This window comes from Pseudorasbora parva, chromosome 10 (genome assembly GCF_024679245.1).
Source record: "Pseudorasbora parva isolate DD20220531a chromosome 10, ASM2467924v1, whole genome shotgun sequence".
NCBI lineage: Eukaryota > Metazoa > Chordata > Actinopteri > Cypriniformes > Gobionidae > Pseudorasbora > Pseudorasbora parva.
Window position 1 is genome coordinate 23,433,774 of NC_090181.1, and position 20,435 is coordinate 23,454,208.

The following is a 20,435-nucleotide window of genomic DNA, read 5'->3' on the forward strand; positions in this document are numbered from 1 at the left end:
CACTGTATTCATTAACACATGCCATCAAGCATTTCATGTTATGCCGAGTTAAACAGACGTCAATCACAGACTCACCGATCACTGCAGTCACCTTTTACAGTTCCTCCCGAACCAAAACAACGAGCTTATGCTGCATATATGCCATAACTTATTTGAACACTATCAGAAGCTGAAATGAATCTGCAGCAGTCAGGTGGTACAGGTCAGTGTTCTTTAAGTTGTTAATGTTCATTATTATTGTAATGTGGTGTGCTTTGAGACAAGTAAGTTTAATGCTGTCTCTTATTTCGTGACACTTTGCAGACTCTACTGTGCTTTCATGTGTTTTGAAAAAGGCATGGCTTTGGAGAAGCTCTGAAGGGAGGGTGGGATCTCATGCTTTTTAATGTAGCTTGCCTACAATAAAATTGCCTACCATACCTTTAAAGGTCCCATGGCATGGATTTTTTTTTTTATTCTATAATGTTTCCTGAGTCGTACTTATATTGTTAGTATAGTTTTAACATCAAAAAATGTCATAATTTAGAAATAAAAGGTATTTCTATACTGATATTAGCCCTCTGGCTGGAATGCTTTGTTTCAAGGGGTGTGTCTGCTTTGAGCCTTCAGTGAAAACACCCACTGTTGTGATTGGCTGACATCTTTGCATTTGAAATGAGATTACGTGTGGAGTGGGCGTGGCTTAGTGAAGCACGAACAGCAGGAGCAGCACTCACTGCCAGTCGAGAGAGATAGATGGAGCTGGGAAAAGATTGCTGAGGAAGTGTTATTGTACAGAGTTGTTGAGAGCGTGAGTTTATTTTGTTTGTATCTGAGAGCTCTAAATAAACTCGAGTGAACTTTGCAATGTTATTTCTCACAAAATGCTTTATCCATAGCTAACAGCAAACACATGACATGAATACAGTAAGAGCTTCTGTTGAGCATAATTACTAGAGCAGCGTCATTCAAACGGTAGTTTGGACACGTGTGCACTGCAGATATAAGCGTGATTGACAGATCCGAACATTATAAAGAGTATTCTTGGCTTGATTCACTGATGCATCAAAACGGCCAGCGGAGAGACTGACAGGATTAAATGATTTAGAAAGAAACTCTGTGTGAACTTGAATGATTAGCTACACCTCAGAAATCACTGATCACAGATTCAAAAATTTTAGTCAATTGGGGACCATATTCAGGCTAAGGGAACTAATTTTTATGTTAAAAAACCCTCATAAAAATAAAAATTTCATGCCATGGGACCTTTAAGCTTTTTTCCAAAAATGATAAGAATAGGAGATGTAAATAACCATGAACATTTCAACAGTAGACTAGACTAATAAATTAAAGTTTCAATTTGTAGAACAAAACAATCCAATCACTATACAGATATAATAAAATACTACGTAAAAAAATTACCTCCTGTGGCAGCAGCAGGCAGATAAGGCATATTATCCAGAAGAGCTTTAAACAGAGCCTGGCCAAAACTCTGCTGACCAGGGTCTCCTTTACCAGTACTGAAACATCAGAAACACTCATCCATTAATTTTAAATGAACATAATCATTGTCAATCAATGAACATCAGATCATTGTATCTACGAATGTATATTGGACAGTCTAGATCATTAGTTCTGCAACAAGACTATAGACTGAAGATCAGAAAAATAAAGAGAGGTTGCAAACTTACCTAATACAAAGTGCAAGAAAGCGAGAGCATTTATGAGCTATACTGCGGCCAGCCTCGAAGAAGCACGTCCTAATGATGTCTGTCAGCCGTCTCCTGGTTTTGGTCAGAAGCCCCTCTTTTCCCTCTCTCAAACTAAAAGACGATTATAAAATGTATTAAAAACACAGACAATATAAAAACGGATATACCAGAAAACACAGGCTCACGGTGGCGTCTCACCTGCAGGGTCCGTTGGAGTAGACCCCTGCCAGCCAGCAGAGGATGTCCAAGATGAGACTCTGACAGTGCTCTGAGCTCTGACTGTCTTCCCCATGCTTACACAAACCTCTTAGTAGCTTTTCATGGAGCTCAGGAAACTGAAGCATTGCACAGCGTTGCACTCTAGGAAATAAAAGAAGACACAAAGAAAAGTTAGACTACTGCTATATTTACAATTTATAAAGATGCATGCTGTTCTTTTGAACTTTCTATTCATCAAAGAATCCTGAAAAAAAATTCTCAACAAAGATATTAAGCAGCACACCTGTTTTCAACATTGATAAGATGAAATTGAGCACCAAATCAGTATATTAGGATCATGTGACAAAAAAGACTATTAATTGCTTCTGAAAATTCAGCTTTGCATTACAGGAATAAACTACATTTTATAATATATTCTTATAAAAAAGTCATCCTATTTCACAATATTACAGTTTTTACTGAAGATTGCTCAAATAAATTCAGCAGAAAAGGTTTCCTTCCTAAAAGCAAGAAAAATCAGACCAAACCTTTAAACGCTTGCGTATAATGTATACTTGTACAGTATCTCTTACCGTTCTTTGGCTACAGACGTTTTCTTAAATCTCCTGATTGTGACAGACACTTCTTGGAGTAAGTCACATCCACGTAAATTATCAGGCTTTTTAGGGGCAGACTGAGGATCTGCTTTGGACGTGGAGGCTTTTTCCTGAAAAGGAGTGATTTTATGAAAATTAGAAGTGTAATTGTGGTCATCATATGGCTTTTAAATCTTATTCTAGTGCAAATAAACTGATCAAGTGAATTGCTATTTCTTTTATGAAGTAATGTAGGTACACAGCCACTAGAGGTCTATATAGCAGTTAGACAGAACTCAAATCTATGACGTCAGTGTTTTGCAGGAAAAAGTGTTTTGAAACAGCTTGAACGAACAAAGGCTTACACCCTTCATCTTAAGATTGTGCAAAAGTCAATTACAGTTCAAGTGTATTTCTGCTGTACCTTGGTGGCCTGAGCCCTCTGCAGCAGGGACGAGAGGGAGTGAGCTTTACTACTGTGAGGTTTGGCTGAGGGCATCCGCACCACAGGACGCAAACTCTCATCCAGACCCTTATCACTCACTGCCTTAATGTGCACCAGGAATGAACGATATTTCCCCCCTGCCATACCTAGTGGAATTAAAAACGAAGATTTGTTTATAATGGCGATACTGAGATCTGTTTTAATGTGTTTATAATAAAGAGAAAATACTTTAGATTTAAAATGAACATTTATTTTGATAAGTTAAATGCATGGTGTGATTTGCTGGTCTAAATATTCCTGCTTCTGCTGAATTATTTATCCCCCTCAAAAGTTATCAATGCTACTTCATAAAGATATGCAACAAGCACTTGTGAGAGTTGACACATGAAGTTCATTTAAAGTATGATCCTGGTTCCAGTAGCCTTAAAATGCACACTTTTCAAAATGTCAACACGTTTTGTATGAAAGATTAAAGTTTATAAATACGTTTTTTGGCACACCAGGCCGAGTGGCGGAACGCATTACTCTAAAATCGGGTTTTATTGAATTAGCGTTCGACGAACAAGCCGTTGCGTCCACTTGGATATTTCTTTTCTCATTACAGCTAAAAAAATTTAAAATACTTATTTTGTCATTTTGCATCACACATATAAAGAGTACATCATTTGAACCAGTAAAATGCCTTTTGATTATTCATGTACACTCACAATAACAACAAAATGTTGTGGTTTTGTAAAATAAAGAAAACAAACATGCATTTTCTGCCGTCTTGGTCGCCAGGAGCTGCCCGTCACAAAAATATGTCTATAGAAAACTTAGATTATGAAACCTTAAATTAATATTGTTAGATTATGTAATCTGTATGAAACCAACGAGAGGTAATCTGCTGAAATGTAGATGTTTATAATGTCTATGATCACTTCCCAATGAAGAAAGGACAAGGGATAAGAGTGAAAATCTCTAATTAAATGTAAATCTATTTGAATAAAAATGTAAAAATTGATTAAAAATGTTCTGTTAAAACATTCCGATATCGTTTCATCAAAGTTCATAACTGTTCAATAAATGAGTTACTTTAGTTTAACAGCTACATGAAATACAAATGGTTTGTGGTTTATTTTCATGATCAATCATCCCCACCTAGTCATATGCCACTCATTAACACACAAATGACTTTCATTTAATAGGTACACGTTGCATATTCACACTAGTAAGTAGTATTAATGTTGCATATTCACATAGCTGTGTGATTTTACTATAAGTCTGGGTGGACGGGTGGGAGTGGTTGCTGTAAATGGCTTGTGAGGCTCAGGCAAACCTTTGAGGAGTTTGGGACTTGTAAGGCTCAGCATCCCTGCGTGTCCAGACAGATCCAGTCCGCTGGACAGCCAGACCGGCCCACACAAGATATCATCTTTGTGTTCTTGCAGGAACGGACACAGCCTGGAGCCTGAGACAGATAAAGATGTATTTCTTAAAGAAAGCTGACAGACATTAACACTTTAATATTTCCTCAGCACACTTACCTGGTGACTCCTCGATGTCCATGAACTGGATGTCGTCTGAGAAGTCGTGCAGGTGCGGCTGTCCGTTCTTCTCTCCATTTGAATGCAGGACATGAGACAAAGGGAAAACAATCTGCCTGTCCACTGCTGTCTCTGCAGTACAAAGTTTCACACAACAAAAGATTCACTTGGGGAATAAAAACAAATCAAACTAGTCTAAGGTAAAAGTTCTCACTTTCATTTTCAGAGTTAACTCACCGTTAACTTTGCCGAGGCCTGGTGCTTTGTTCTTCAGCAGTGTGACCTGGATTTGTGGGATGTTAGTAATACTGCTGTTTAGCACAAACTTGAAATCTACATGTCCCACCATGCAGGCTTTGGGCAGGACCAGCTCAAACACATGTTCATCCCAGCTGGAGCTGTGAGAGTGAGAGAGAGATATTACACATTACATGCAAAACGGGTGAAAAATGCTAAAAATATTTAGTTATTTTCACATCAAATATTTATCGATCTGATATTATGGTTCCTAAATATATTTTAAAATATATATAATGTGATTTTAATTACAAATGTTTTCATACATACATGCTAATGTGTGTTCAAGTTCTTTTGTTGGAGGGATGTGTGAATGTTATATGTGAATGTATACCTGTCGCTCTGTAGTTTCCAAGTGCGTGTGTGTTGCGCTGCGTCGCCGTGGTGCTGCTGGTGAAGGTGTTGTGGATGCCGCCTTTGCTGCTGTTCCTGCTGCACCTCCACCCAGCAAGGGGGCACTGTTGCTGAGAAGCGTGGCGTCAGCGTTTCAAAACGTGTTAGTTCCACCAGAGAAGAAAGTGTCTCTGCGGTCAATGGCTGGTCCACCAGGAGGTCAACTCCTGCCAACAGACACATGGATTACTATACTGTACAATAAACATGGGTATAAAGCAAACCACCATTTTACTGCTTTTATGATTTACACGGAAAGAGAAACTGAGTGAAAAAATTCCCAGAAAGCAAACTGTGCATCATCTGCTTTAAACAGACTAAATTTAATTAAGTAGGACCAATGGATTTCTCAAGGTTTTGATGCGAAGAAGCTGAACGGGCAAATTAAGTGAACCATATGTTTGATCCCCACAAAAACTCAAAAGTTCAATGCCCTTCCATGTGTCGCTTACCTGTGATACCTGGGCTTGAAGGATTCGATGTGGGTTTTGCTCCGTCCAGTAGTTGCTCCGCCCTATTAGACAGGGGGCCGTCGACAAAAATGTCGGCGTCATCGATATCATCACACACACCTCCAATTTGAAGGAAATGAAGCTCTCCACCTTCAGAAAGGAAAAATAAAAACTTATACGTGCGAACAAGTGCTCTAGCTAAGACTTCAATAAAAAAAAAAGTTACATTCACTATACATTTAGCATGTATACTGAAAGGGAAAATATTCCTCTGAACTATATTTAAAAAAAAAAAAGATTAAGAAAATTTGTATTTTTTTTGGAGCAAATGGCGCTTGCAATGACAATGCGAGGATGTTCTGGTCACTTAGAAGAGTTTCTATGATATTCTAGATATGACTTTGTTTCATCCATCAATGTGAGTTTGAGATTTTTTTCATGTTTTATCACCTGTTAGGTGAACAATGAATAGTCAGATGCCTTCAAAATGTGCAGCCACACCTCTTCAACAAACAATCATCATTCATATGCATAGCACAAATTGTATGCTGTAGGTTGAAAGTAGGTTGAATAGTAATGCTTGTCTTAAGAAATACTGATTAATAAATACAGTGACAGACAGTAGAAAAGTAAAAAGTACCATACCTAAACCTTAACTACGCTGCCAACTATATGCAGTAATTAGGAGTTTATTGAGGCAAAAGTCATAGTTAATAGTGAATGTGTTCCCCATACCAAAGAGTTACCAGATATACAGTATTTTGATACGAGCACATCTGAAAAAAAGGACGTAGCGTGAGCTGGAAAATGCATAAGTGTTAATTTTTTAGTAACACCATTTTTTTCTAAACATGAGCCATACTTTATATTAAGATACTTCTTCAAAATAACTGGTAAGAAATAATTAACATGTATAGTTGGCAGTTGCCCCATCAGATGCTTTAACAGATACTTGCACTGTTTAATGAGTTTGAAATGTGATAGCATTAAGTGAGGTGTCTGTATATATTCCTCAGAAGCCCTATTACATTACGACAGCCTGGCTGTTGGCTGGCAGACGTGATGTTGTGTCGAAGTGGCCTTCTCACCCCTCAGTATAAAAAGAGCAACTCAACATCACTATGAGATTCAAACAAGCACACCTCTTCCTCACTTCCGCACAGCAAGGAGGGTGATCTAGTGAGAGACCTCACTTAATGCCATCTGAGAACAGGTGCAAGTAACCTAATTGTTCTCTTTTAAGCATAGATGTCTGTCTCACTATGGGATATCCTAACTCCCGTACTGCCAGATAGCCTGCATCGAAGTCTTCTGTCAACCACAATCACTGCATCCAGGGCTGAATGAATCATGAGTCATGAGCCATGACTCGCATTCCTACGCTCAATGCTGCATGTTCTAAAGTTTGGGCTGTAACATCCAGTTTACAAAACCTTACAAATGTATGTACAAATATCCTGTATCATGAGCCCATAAAGTTGACATTCTCCTTGTTGAGTGTGCATGTAAACAAAATGGGGGCACGATACCCTTACCGGAATATGCCAACAAAACATGCCAAGACACAAACAGCTGATCACTCTCCCTGAACACTCTGGTACTTTCTTTGTAAATGCGTAAAGCGGGCAGTGGGCACAACACATTTAACTTTTACTGTTCTAATGTAGCAAAAGGTGGTGGATAGAAAGCTCTCAACTCAAGAGGGATGATTATAGAATGAATTATTTTGGGCATGAATGCAGGATTAGGTTTCAGAACTACCCCTGCATCCCCAGGTATTAACTACATACACGCTGAATGCACTAAAAGTATGTGGATCTTGCTTTTGCACTTTGCTGAAGCCAAATCTAACAGCAGTGCTGTCTTAAACAACAATATTTTGAAATGAATCTAGTCCAGTGGCTCAAATGGGGACATGAAGGGAAAAAAAAACAAAGAGTGGTGTGTGCCCTTCATGAACCTGCATACTAAAGATGCTGCTCAACAGTTGTGTTATTAAAACCTATGTGGCAAGCAGATATAGCGGCCACAAACACTTTAATGGTTGACAATGCTATCAAATTCTGCAAATAATATAGAAGAAGTGCCTGAATTTTGTGTTTAGCCACACACCAGTGATCAATTACAATCATTTACACTCATTAAGAGACCTAGTCGATGATGCTCTAGCATTTTGTATGGTCCTGATAACACTGACAGACAGCTTGTTTTCAAATTAAACTACACACTGGCCAGGCCCATAGCGCCAGGCATTCTAGATGAGGGTGAAAGATCTCCCGTGACAGTAAATCTCTGTGCAATGCGAAAGATCACAGGTCTTCGTATAGCATACGTATGATCTCTGCCAGCCAATATTTTTCCGGCCACTTCGGAGCTATTAATATCAGTTTCCGTCCCTCCTCCCTTTTTCTGTAGAGTGTTGGGTATATTAACGCTATCGGTGGGAACACGTAAAGGAGTGCGAGGTCATTCATGTGCCAGCGCATCTATCCCCAGGGGTGTGCTCTGGTCTTTCAGGGAAAAAAAAAAAGAGAACCCGGAGCAGTCGTGAGACACGAACAGATCCACTGTTGCTCTGCCATATATGCTTCAAATCTGTTTGACCCCTTTCCTGTTTAATTTAAAGGGGTGGTTGCATGGGATTTAATTTTTTTTACTTTAGTTAGTGTGTAATGTTGCTGCTTGAGCATAAACAGTATCTGCAAAGTTACAGTGCTCAAAGTTCAATGCAAACAGAGATATTGTCTTTTAAAGTTATGCCAGTTTATTGCCTACAAAAAATGGCCAGTTTGGACTACAACGAGCTTCTTCCCAGGTTGGTGACATCATTGGCCCTTGCTATTAACATAAACACCGCCCCAGATATGACTTCTGCCCGTAATGGTAAGGGGCGTGACGTTTCCGGACAACCTGTGCTTAGCACTTCAGCCAATAAAAATACTTGAAACTACATTTGGCCATCTAACCAATCTAAGACCATTGCATTTTTCGGAGGGATAAGCTTCATAGAAGCAGGAAGCAAACGAGCCGCTCAAAGGACAGTGGAGACAGCGGTGTGGAATAAAGGTAAAATATAAGAAAAATACAGCGTTTAAAAAAAAGGGGAAAAAAAGGATTAAGACATGTTATACTGTGCCCCATAAACACAACCAAGCCTAGAAAAAAAAAAACACGGAACCACCCCTTTAAGGATTGCCCCTGGACAGTAGATTCAGAACATCCTGTACATGCATCGCTCTCGGGGATAAAAGATTGGCATTGTTCCATAAAATCAGTTTATGTGCTAATATTCTGCAAGAGAAGTGATCTGAGACCTCCCTGTCGGTTTATGCAAGCCACAACTGTAGTGTTGTCTGCTCTCACAAAGACATGATGCCCCTTCAGAAAAAGGAGAATGCTTTAACGTCAGAAACACGGCTAACATTTCCAGACAGTTTATGTTAAGATTGACATTCACTATCCTGCCCTCGTGCAATCCACCCTCGAGTCTCCACTGGCTCAGTGCTAAGACTACCACTGATGTCACTCACTCTCTTCCGGGAATACCGTAACGGGTCCAGCCTCGGAGAAGCTACCCAGCATTGATACGCTCTCATGAACAGTCTGCCTAAGGGAATAACTATGAGGGCTGAGGCCATCAATCCCAACAGCCGGAGCCATGTGCGGAAAAAGACACTTTTTCCCTTCCGAAATACAGCCAGACATTGAGTGAATTTTCACTCTGTCTTTTGAAAGTTGTGCTCTGACTATCACCAGTGAAAGCCCCAGATGTGTTACAGACTGTGTGGGAATTAAAACACTCTTTTCTGTGTTTAATTTTAAGCCCAGTTTCTGTATATGTTCCAAAAGCATAACTGTGTGTTCTCTCTCTTCTTGCTCTGACAGAGCTGTCACCAGCCAGTCGACTATTTAAGTAGCGAGACGAATACCTTTTTTCCCTGAGCGGAGTCAGAGATGCTGCTGTACATTTTACAAATACTCTTGGGTTGAGAGACAAGCCGAACGGGAAAACCAGGCACTCGTATGTCTCATCAAGGAAGGAAAAGCTCAGGAATTTTCAGGTCGATTGACGCGAACCAATTGCCCTGGTGCACTAATTTCATAAGTGTAGAATGGGTGAGCATTCAGAACAGTATTTGTTCAGTGCACGCAGATCTAATATGGGATGAAGAGCTGAGTCCCTTTCTTTGGGACAAGAAAGTATCTAGCATAAAACACAATTTGTCATTGCTTGTGTGGGACCACTCTTATCGTCTTATTATTCAACAGAGAGAACATTTCTTCCTGAAGAGAATGTTTTTTCACTCCTCCCTCACCTGAGAACGAATAATCCCTTTGAAATGTGGGGGAAAGTGGTAAACTGCAGCCTGTGTGCATTCTAGTCAAACAATAAACAATATAAAATATATTGTTATAAACAATATCCACAGTGTTCTGGTGCCATTGGGTGTCGTGAGTCGTGAAGGAGTTTGAGATCTATACTGCTCATGTGTGGGCATTCAGCACTTGGACAGAGTTTTAGTGGCTCATCACCTCTAAGGGAGCGATAGCTTCCCAAGGTGATGTTATATTGTGCTCTATTAATAGGTTTCGCAACATATTTTGGGAGAACAGTACATGGAAAGTCCTTGTGACTAGTAGGTGGCACCACTGTACCGCGTCGTCCTTTTAACTGCTTTGACACCTTTGGCTCAACCGGGCTCTGTTTTCCACACAAAATCTGGGAACTTCGAAACTCGTCCCTTGGTAAACGCTAAATGTCTGCAGGTCGGGAGCTAGCGAACAGGGGGGCTGTGGCCTCCCTTCCCTAGGGAAGACCCCATCAAACCACCCTTTTCTTCCTTGTTCCCTGAGGATGAGGAGCTGGACAGTCTTAGCTGCTGCAGGCGGATAGTTCTTTCTAGACCAGGCAGTTTTCTGTTCAGGTATTCCACTCTGACCAAATGCATTCACATTCTATGAATGCAAAAGCTGGGGGGAGGGTGGGCCGTAAATTGTGCAAAGGCCTGCCTAGTAATATTGCCCTCTGCGACCACAGGTGTGTCCAGCTTCTTTTTCCCTATCAGAGAGATTAGCCAAGTTAAGCCATTGTCCTCTCTCTTAAATGACCGTTGTGGCTATTTCCTCACCCGCGGCTTGAACCCTGCATCTCTGAAGATGCAGAGAGATCCGTAATGACACAGATCTCTTCCCACTGTGATTCGATGCTTTGTCCTGCAGCTCCGGCTTGGAACGCGGTCAGCAAAGAGATCGCGTTCAGAGCCCTGAGAGCGAGCGACTGCTTTACAGCATGCTTGACTGGAATCGATCCGCTTTTGCACTTGCTTTGGGCAATTAATGGCTCCATGGGGTGCATTCGGAGAAGGCCTTCCTTCTCCATCCCCTCCACATCAAGAGCAGATCCTCCCTCCACGGGCATCTTGCTGGTAAACGGTTTGTCCTTCCAGGTCACCACGACCTCTTACCCTAGTAGCGAGACTTTGCAGTCTCTGCTACCACGGTGCCCCAAGATGTGTGCAAGTGTGCAAACACACCTTTTACGTGGATCCTGCCGCAGAGAGAAGTTGTGCTGGGTGTGCAGAGGGGAGGAAAGGGGAGTCTTTGAAATCTTCAAAGAGAAGAAAATCAGATTGCCCCTCTTCATCCACAGTGCACATGTGTACTGATTCAGACTAATATATATATATATATATATATATATATATATATATATATATATATATATATATATATATATTCAGACTAATATATAATTCAGACTAATATATATATAACTAAAATATTTTTTGTTGGACAATACATGTGCCATATGAGTTTTTGTATTTTTGTATTAGCAGTAATTGTAAATTGACTATCGTAATGAGTTAATCAAAATGTAGGCTAATACAATTAGTATATGCTTTTGTTTTTATTTTATTTTTATGTTTAATGTATTTAACAGAAAATATTTTTATTTTAGATTGCAATGTTACAATGTTAATTTGTAATGTGATTTTACCCATTCTTTTGCACATAATAGACTATGCAGCAGAACCTGGATGTTACATTCACGATATTTGTTTTCATAGACTTTAATATGTACGTTGTTTGTAGGATATCATTGGGCAGGATGTGAAATTTGTGAAAAATACAGATTTAAAAAATACCAAATATTGTCATAGAGTGCTGCAGGTATTACATCACTTTGTATGCCAAAACGCAGAAAGTAAGCATTTTAGTGCAGAGGGCTTTTTCCTCTGATTCCATTGTGCTGATTTTTTTTATTTATGGGTTTTTGGTGAAATGGCTGAAATAAAGCTTGTAGTTAACACTTTTTATTTTACAACATTATATACATCAGTATTACACCACTTTGGATTTTTATAAGCTGTTACCTGTCTGGAAAAAGGCGGTTGCTAACAAAACGTGAGAAGTATCAAACTTTTTTTGATCACAAAGCAAGTTGTGATAATCCAAAAACAAATTGAAAAATCAAAATGGGGTTTTGTCGAGGGAACCAGTGTGAAGCTAACTGCTGGTTGGCCAACAAATTGACGTCATATATGTACACTATTTAAAGGAGTGGTAAAACAATTTTTTTCGAAGGCTTGATTGTGTTTGTAGGATGCACTGTAACGTGTTCATGCTTCGTTTTTAAAAAATTGCATTATTTTATATTAAAAGCCGGTCCCTCAAAAATATACCATGGTCTCCAATTGGTTAGCTGGCCCAGTGTGTTCTGATTCGCTAATTGCCTAGTGCACGTTTCTCTGAAACACCCTACCTTTACCGGTAGTCTGTAAACTAAGGGCGTTTTCACATCTGAAAGTCCGCACCAAGGTCCGAACCAAAGTTTGTGTTTAGACATTTGGTTCTTTTTGGTTTGCTTTCACATTGCAGTTATGTTAGCGCACCAAAGAACTTTACATGACGCACTGGCGTCCTGTCATCATCATCTATGTGGGCTGCATCTTAACATTGATTGGTTTGTTAGCGGACGTGCGTCTGACGTCAGTGTGTTGTCAATTCAGCGGCTAACTTTGACAAGAATGAATGAACAGACACATCGTTGCCAATACTGTATATTATGGCATTACTATCTGCAGCACCAACTATACTCGAGGCAAATTCACCAAATGAACGTCCTCGTTATGCAAACATTTTATCGGCGCCGACAGGAAAGGAGGAGCTCCTAGAAGATAGGCTTTTTAGCCAAACAATGTATTTTATTTTTTAGTTATGTTTAAATATTATAATGTTATTTTTAAATTTCATCTAGGCTATATTGATTATGAAACGTGCACAGATGTGCAATATATGTCAAAGACATCGAGTCAGAAATAATTTTGACCACTTCATTAAGATTTGTTTTGTAGAAAGCTTTATTTTGTATCTTAATTTTAATAAATGTTTCATCATTTGCCTGAATTTAATAAATAAGCTTAAATAAATAATATAACATCCCGTGACGGAGTGATCATTTGCGTTGAACATGAACTGGAGCGGTCTCATAAATAAACCGAAACTCATATAGTCAAGCAGAGCACGCTGTTCACGTGAGCTGACATGACTACACAAGCGGTTCTGGATAAAATGCTGCGCGCTCCATCACTGCATGTGCTGTGAGTTTAATCTGTGTTTTTTCACTAATCCTACACCAGAACTTCCTGTAAATGGTCTGAAAGTCCGACGTCAAGAGGTAGTCTCGGTCCGGACCAAACAGAACAAAGGTTCGGTTCGTTTCTTGTGTGAAAGCATTTTCTGTATAGTTCGGACTTTCAGACCATTTACAGGAAGTTCTGGTGTAGGATTAGTGAAAAAACACAGATTAAACTCACAGCACATGCAGTGATGGAGCGCGCAGCATTTTAAACAGAACCGCTTGTGTATGTCAGTTCGCGTGAACGGCGTGCTCTGCTTGTGAATATATATATATATATATATATATATATATATATATATATATATATATATATATATATATATATATATATATATATAATGTTCTAATGTCTGTGAGACAAGTATATGCTGAGTTTCGTTTATTTATGAGACCGCTCCAGTTCATGTGCAACGCAAATGATCACTCCGTCACGGGATGTCTGCTATATTATTTATTTAAGCTTATTTATTAAATTCAGGCAAATGATGAAACATTTATTAATATTAAGATACAAAATACAAAGCTTTCTACAAAACAAATCTTAATGAAGTGGTCAAAATTATTTCTGACTCGATGTCTTTGACATATATTGCACATCTGTGCACGTTTCATAATCAATATAGCCTAGATGAAATTTAAAAATAACATTATAGTATTTAAACATTACTATAAAATAAAACAAATTGTTTGGCTAAAAAGCCTATCTTCTAGGAGCTCCTCCTTTCCTTGCACAACGAGGACGTTCATTAGATGGATTTGCCTCGAGTATAGTTGGTGCTGCAGATAGTAGTGCCATAATATTAACAGTATTGCCAACGATATGCGTCTGTTCATTCATTCTTGTCAAAGTTAGCCGCTGAATTGACAACACACTGACGTCAGACGCACGTCCGCTAACAAACCAATCAATGTTAAGATGCAGCCCACATAGATGATGACAGGACGCCAGTGCGTCATGTAAAGTTCTTTGGTGCGCTGACATAACTGCAATGTGAAAGCAAACCAAAAAGAACCAAATGTCCAAACACAAACTTTGGTTCGGACCTTGGTGCGGACTTTCAGGTGTGAAAACGCCCTAAGACTGCTGCAGCTGCAGCACTTAGATGACGCAACGCGCTCTTATTACAAACAAAACTAGCGGAATAAAATATAAGTTAAGTGGTAAATAAGTTCATGATTGCACTGTCTGTTGCTCTTCTGCATCTATCTGGGTCTAAACAGCTGTAAAACAGTGAGAGATCTCAAGGCAGGCGCGACGCTAAGTTGTTGCGCAACGCATGCTCTTCTTACAAACAAAAATAGCACTGTAAAATATAAGTTAACGTGGTAAATAAGTCAATGATTGCACAGTTTGTTGCTCTCCTGCAACGTTCTGGATCTGAGCAGCTGTAAAACAGTGGGAGAACTCGAGGCAGGCACGACGCTAAGCTGTTGCAGGTCTTTTATTACATACAAAATTAGCGGAATAAAATATGAGTTAAAGTCTCAGTGAACCGGAAGTAGCGAGTACGTTTTCTTCAGTGCAGTGACGTATTCCCTAACGGAATACTGAACAGAGGGCGTGGTTTTACTTAAGTGCTTCTCCTCTCCATCTCTCGCTCATAGCAGACTAACGGTTCGAGGGGAGTGCCTACACATTTTAAAACGCAAGCCGTTAAACTGACATCAGCTGAGAAGGAGCGCCGTTTCCAGAATAGAAGTAACTTTTCAGATTTTGATTAAAGATTACCATGGCAAACAACTGTGTACAACTGATTTTCTGACCTATTGTGCATTCCGTAGAGGCTCTCGTGTACTGTAGGCTGTGTAAAAACGGCGGAATTGCATTGTGAAAAAAGAACAGCGTTGTCCTTTTGTTCACACACATCTACTGGACTTGCAGCTGCCTACAGCACTGGCAAGTTTTAGAGGAGCTGCCTTAAGCAATGACGGGTTTTGTGGCGGTTGCCTTCCCCTGCCACACAAAGATTGTAGTCCTACTGAAAATAACCATTTTATCAGCATCGCACGACCGATGGCACTCCAGCCTACTAACTTTTGTCCACAGACAAAAAAATGAAAAAAATAAAAAATGGCCTCGCCTCCCTTATTTAATATTCTCGGAGGAGGGGTTTATTTCAATACTGGGGATGGTGATGTCAGCAACCCTGGAGGAAAAGTCTGTAGTCTAGGGATGCACAATTATGACAAAAATCAATTTTCGATTATTCCCTTGAAATTGTAATTGCGATCATTAAATATAATTATCACAATTTACATTGAATGATGTTTGGAATAGCTTTATACTAGGGGTGTAACGATACATTTGTCACGATTTGATATAAATCACGATACTTAACTTATTGATTAACTTATTGATATTTTAAGACAAAAAAATTTTTTTTTAACTTTCTTTTTTAAATTATTATTATTATTATTATTATTATCAGGACCCACAAATAATCCCACATGGCATCATTATATGTGATTTAAATGTTTGCACTTTGACTATAAGGAGTGCCGCTGCTGCTTTAAATGACCACGTGCACTTCAGATGATCATTGCAATCTGTCACAGTTCTAATCGCAAGAAAGCGAGTCAAAATGAATATTCCTAAATGTATAACATGCTATCTAAGAATAGCCTAATACGTTTTGTTTTTTTGTAGTAGTAATCACGGCTTTGAGCGATTACGTAATCGTAGAATCCATAATCGTAATTGCGATTAGAAATTCGATTAATTGTGCAGCCCTACTGTAGTCCCTACCGGCCATTTGCTTGTAGTCCTTAGAAAATGATTTCTTTAAAAACAAAGATATTATTTTTTTGGCCATAGTGGCCAGCCGTAGTAAAAAGACAGGGGTGGCTCTCATTCACAGATGACACACATATAAAAAAACACTAAGTTCTCCTTTCTTCACTACATATTTTTATTAATAGACCAGAGCAACACACACAGACTCTGTTATGCTATTGTACTCAATTTTGTCTCCCTATAGCAAACAATTGAATCCTTTCAAACTAATCTGTGATCACCAAAATGACAAATAAAATAAAAAAATCCTGTGTCAATAATTTCTTCAAGCCTTAAAAAAGCTTGAATGTAACCCGTGCTTCATTTAGTACACGCTGAACTATGATTATGCAAATTAGTCCACACCTCCACTCAATCACACAAGCTCTGAATACCTGACCCTTGGCAAAATGTACTATAGTACACACTGTAAGATGGTAAGTGAAAATACTGGTTTAATTCAGCCATATATGTTTGAACCAGAAACTGAGTCAGAAGAAAAAGTGGAAGAGCGAATTATACAGGCTCGTTTAAAAGTCGATCTATAAGAATGGTGCATGAAGGTAATTGATATTATCAGGGTTTTTTAAAACTGTCTTTCGTAAACTGCAGTTAAGGAGAAAATACTCAGCAAGGGATTTGACTGATAAATTTGCACATGGTTTGTCTTAAAGCATATTAAAAACACCACATAGACCAATAAACAACATTAAAAACTTGATTTTCTCCACACTGAAAAAACACACTGCACTCAATCCTTGACTCCTCAAGGTCATATCTCAGTAATGCCAGCGAAACAGTGGCCTTGTTTGAGAGCGAGTAGTGTGACCACTATGGCTAATAAGAACCCTACTGGTTACCATGACAATGAGGCATGTGTGGATAGCAAGCTTAAATGAGAAAACAGGAAAGAAACCGTGAACCTCCACATCTCATGTTCCCTTGTTAGTAAACCACACATTAAGAAACCGGTTATTAAGGTGGTAAACCAAACCGTCTGGGTTGAATCACAAATTATTAGGTCATAACTGCGCACTTGCTCACCTTTTGTGCAGGCACACAGCCGGTCGGTGCCTGAGCAGTAGGTAACAGAGACGAAGGGGTCCACCTCCTCTGTCCCCTCTTTCTTGGGTGGCTCCACTTTTGCCAGCACCTCTAGGGTGGACAAGTCCAGAATCATGATGTATCCTGCCTGTGTAGTCACCACCAGGTGTCCAAGTCCGGCCACCTCTCCTCTCTTCTCCTTCCCAGCTGATCCCGCACTTGGGCCAGCTGTCACTGCAGACACCACTGTCCCCATGCCATTTTTGAGCCCAGAGGGTGTCGACTCCTCGGATGTTTCCTCTCCGTCATCCTCTCTGCCATCTAGCACATCTGGTGGCAAGAGGAGGAGAGACGTGACAGCATCCCGTGGGTCACGAATCTGCTGCACCTTTAAAGGTTCCTCCTCCAGGGTCACGATGCGGGTGGAGTAATTTAACTTGTAGAGTGCTAGGTATCCTCCACCACCACTGCCCCCCAGAGGCCTGGAAGTATGAGGCTGCTGCTGGTCATGAGGGGGCAGGATGAGAGGGGTCTGTGGAGGAGAGATGCCCGAGTGGGCGTCATGGCCATTGGCCAGTGTCTGTCCTTTGCGATGGCCACAGAGGGCCGAGTGCAGACGGTTGAGGGTGTTTAACACCTCAACCTGATTGATAGCGCTAAGAGACTCTACAGAGCATGGTTGAAGACCAACTAACAAGTGTAAGCCATCACTGCAGGGCGTGATGGAATCCACATACAGGTTCTCTTCCTCTAATGCTTTCGGTAACCGCAAGCACTGCACCAGAGAGCCCGGCCGTGGAGCCAATGAGCTCCACTTTTCCCCATCCAGAGGTCCAAGCCCAGCCGCAGCATCCGCAAACTGCTGGATATATGTGATGGGAGGGTCCTGCAGCAGCAGCTGCTCATGTGTGTCAAACTCCATCTCGATAATCTGTGGAACGGTGAAGCCCTCCTCGTGAAGCCCTTTGCTCATCAAGTTGTTCATTTGGGTGAACACCTTCCCTGAAGACTTCTCGTCTGCTTCCTTGATGCTGTACAGGAGTAGCACAGGCATAGTCCTATGTACAGGGGCGGCTGGTAGAAGCTTCGGGGAGCCCAGGTCTGTGGGGGGGTTACAGGACTCGATTTCCATGTGACCCTGGTCTGGTGCAAGCACCTCAGGGGCAGCAGTCCTTACTGGGCTATCCATGGAGCGACGAGACGGAGGGGGACCTAGTGGAGAACTAGCCGCTGACCGGTAGCTTAGCAGTCCGCCGGCCAGTAGGCAGGGGAAGGGAATGTTGTGGTGCTCAGTCGGCCTATCCTTAGCCTTGTCAGGTTTAGGGGGGCCCAGTGAGTGCTGTGGGTTGGCCCCCAGCTCCTCCAGGTCTTTAACTGTGTCCTCCAGCACACTGGCCACCACCTCCCACTGCAACTTCTCAGGCTGCTGTAGGACACTGAGAGCTGTGACTCCCAAACTCACCTCCATCGTCTCCTTCTGACCCAGTGGGCCTACACAAACATTAGTAGGAAGAACAATAAGTAGGGTATTTAATGACAAAACTGGGCATAGGTATAAAAAAGTGTTTATACATGAAAATCGATGTTTTTACCTGTGACTGACTCTGATCTGGAATGCTCTTCGCTGTCCGAGTCCTCAATCTGGTCATCGCTAGATACAAAAACACAGGAAATGTTCAATAAACACATTAATAGGGTATGACGTGAAAATAATTGACAAAAAGTGTGTAATTGTGAGTTTAGAACCTGTCCCCCTCTAGTTTGGGTAAGTCCGAGCAGCAAGTGGCCTCCTCTAGCCAGGAGAGCGTGGGTCTGCGTGATTCCGTGCCCGTGAGACTCTGCTGCTCGCTGCCAGATAGGATCAGCTGCCTCAGGATGGCTGGGTCATATGGGTTCACCTCGAATTTTAAATGAACCTGCACAGGTGAAAAAACGTTGTATTGGACATAGATATAGGCATCCTGCATCTTTCGCACACACTTTAGAGATGATCAACATACCTTCATAAGCTTTGAAACATCCCAAATGCAAATCTTCCCCCTTTTGGTTGCCGTAGCAAGGAAATAAGGGCAGCTACCGAACCCATAACACACGATTTTATCTGAACCATCAGCACTGGGACATTGGGCAGGGCTGGTGGCCAAGGTGACGGATAGTGGAACGTTTTGGGTGTGTTCTCCTTTTACAAACGGACAGTTCGGAGAATGGCGCTCGTGCTCAGACCTAAAGAGGCATTAAATGTAGTAATGGGAAGGTTAATAGCAATTGGAGGGATTGCAGCTCTTGGCCTTCATTATAGTACATTTATCTAAAGCTTTTCATAGTGCGATTTCTGAGTATGTGTGACATTTCGGCCTGTTTTTACTGGGATGCTTCTCACCAAGGCTCATCTGTAGGTTCCCAGCACACCAAACACACGCTGCAGGTGAAGCACATGGCCCGGTCGTCACCTGTAGACGCAGGCTAGAAGGAAGAAAAAACTGTTAGCGCCATCTACAGTGCAAAGAGAAATTCAGGGACCTCATTAAATATCTAAAAGTAGACAATCACTTTGACAACCAGACAAAAGTAATTTTATAGACAACAGGTAAATAATTTGCATGTTGGCAGTAAATAGACAATACATTATAGCACACTATAAATGCAATACTAGGAATCTATAGTCAAAGGATGTCATATGACCCAAATTAGTGCTTCAATTTTGTTCTACTTTTCCCGTAAAACTTCTTTCTTTTGAGGACAATCCTAAAAAGGTAACTTTAGTTCATAATTCATCACGTTTTCCCGTTTCATTCTTTATTCCTTAAACTCAACGAATTTCCCTTTGCTGTGGCATCACCCTTTCATCCGCAACACAGAGCCACTGTTCTCCCTTCGCTCTGCTCAGTTGGCATGACAACAGGGAACATGGGTGAGAGGAGTAGTGTGGTCTCCTTGGTTACCAGTGCAGCTCAACCCTTCTTGGCATGCATGGTGACTCAAGTAGAGACAATACATCAGGTACAATAGCATCATCGGGAATTCCCAGATATCAAAATAAAACTTAAAGTGAAACATTCATGACATGATCTTTGATCTCATAACTGCCATTTGAAACATCAATCAACGGTGGTGTCCTGAATTTTTTTTTTTTAAATAGTCTGAACAATTTTTATCCTTTCGTTCTTGTTGACTTAGTCTAGGCTCAAAATGATTTCACTTCCAAATAGTGATACAATCGGGCTTTCACAATCAGTCAGCGGCCATCAAGAGAAATCATTCAAACAGCGAAAAATGAAACCAAAAATAAAAAAATACCAAACAAAATGCAAGGTAAAAAGGACCTGGGAAGAGAAAGTTAAGGCAAAATTTAAAGGTGACAGACAATATGAAAAGATT

General features: G+C 40.6%; 1 protein-coding gene across 1 annotated transcript in view; it reads right to left on the bottom strand.

The window, feature by feature from the left end:
- The window catches only part of birc6 (baculoviral IAP repeat containing 6), a 138,609-nt gene that overhangs the window by 96,836 nt on the left and 21,338 nt on the right, over positions 1-20,435 (bottom strand). Inside the window, exons 7-21 of the mRNA XM_067455590.1 lie at positions 19,438-19,520; positions 19,058-19,280; positions 18,804-18,973; positions 18,650-18,708; positions 17,058-18,548; positions 5,599-5,748; positions 5,088-5,313; positions 4,694-4,854; positions 4,457-4,588; positions 4,249-4,380; positions 2,910-3,076; positions 2,483-2,616; positions 1,890-2,051; positions 1,671-1,802; positions 1,402-1,499 (exon numbers count right to left, since the gene is read on the bottom strand). Coding sequence (XP_067311691.1) covers positions 1,402-1,499; positions 1,671-1,802; positions 1,890-2,051; positions 2,483-2,616; positions 2,910-3,076; positions 4,249-4,380; positions 4,457-4,588; positions 4,694-4,854; positions 5,088-5,313; positions 5,599-5,748; positions 17,058-18,548; positions 18,650-18,708; positions 18,804-18,973; positions 19,058-19,280; positions 19,438-19,520 — 3,520 coding nt within the window. The remainder of the gene's footprint in view (positions 1-1,401; positions 1,500-1,670; positions 1,803-1,889; positions 2,052-2,482; positions 2,617-2,909; positions 3,077-4,248; positions 4,381-4,456; positions 4,589-4,693; positions 4,855-5,087; positions 5,314-5,598; positions 5,749-17,057; positions 18,549-18,649; positions 18,709-18,803; positions 18,974-19,057; positions 19,281-19,437; positions 19,521-20,435) is intronic.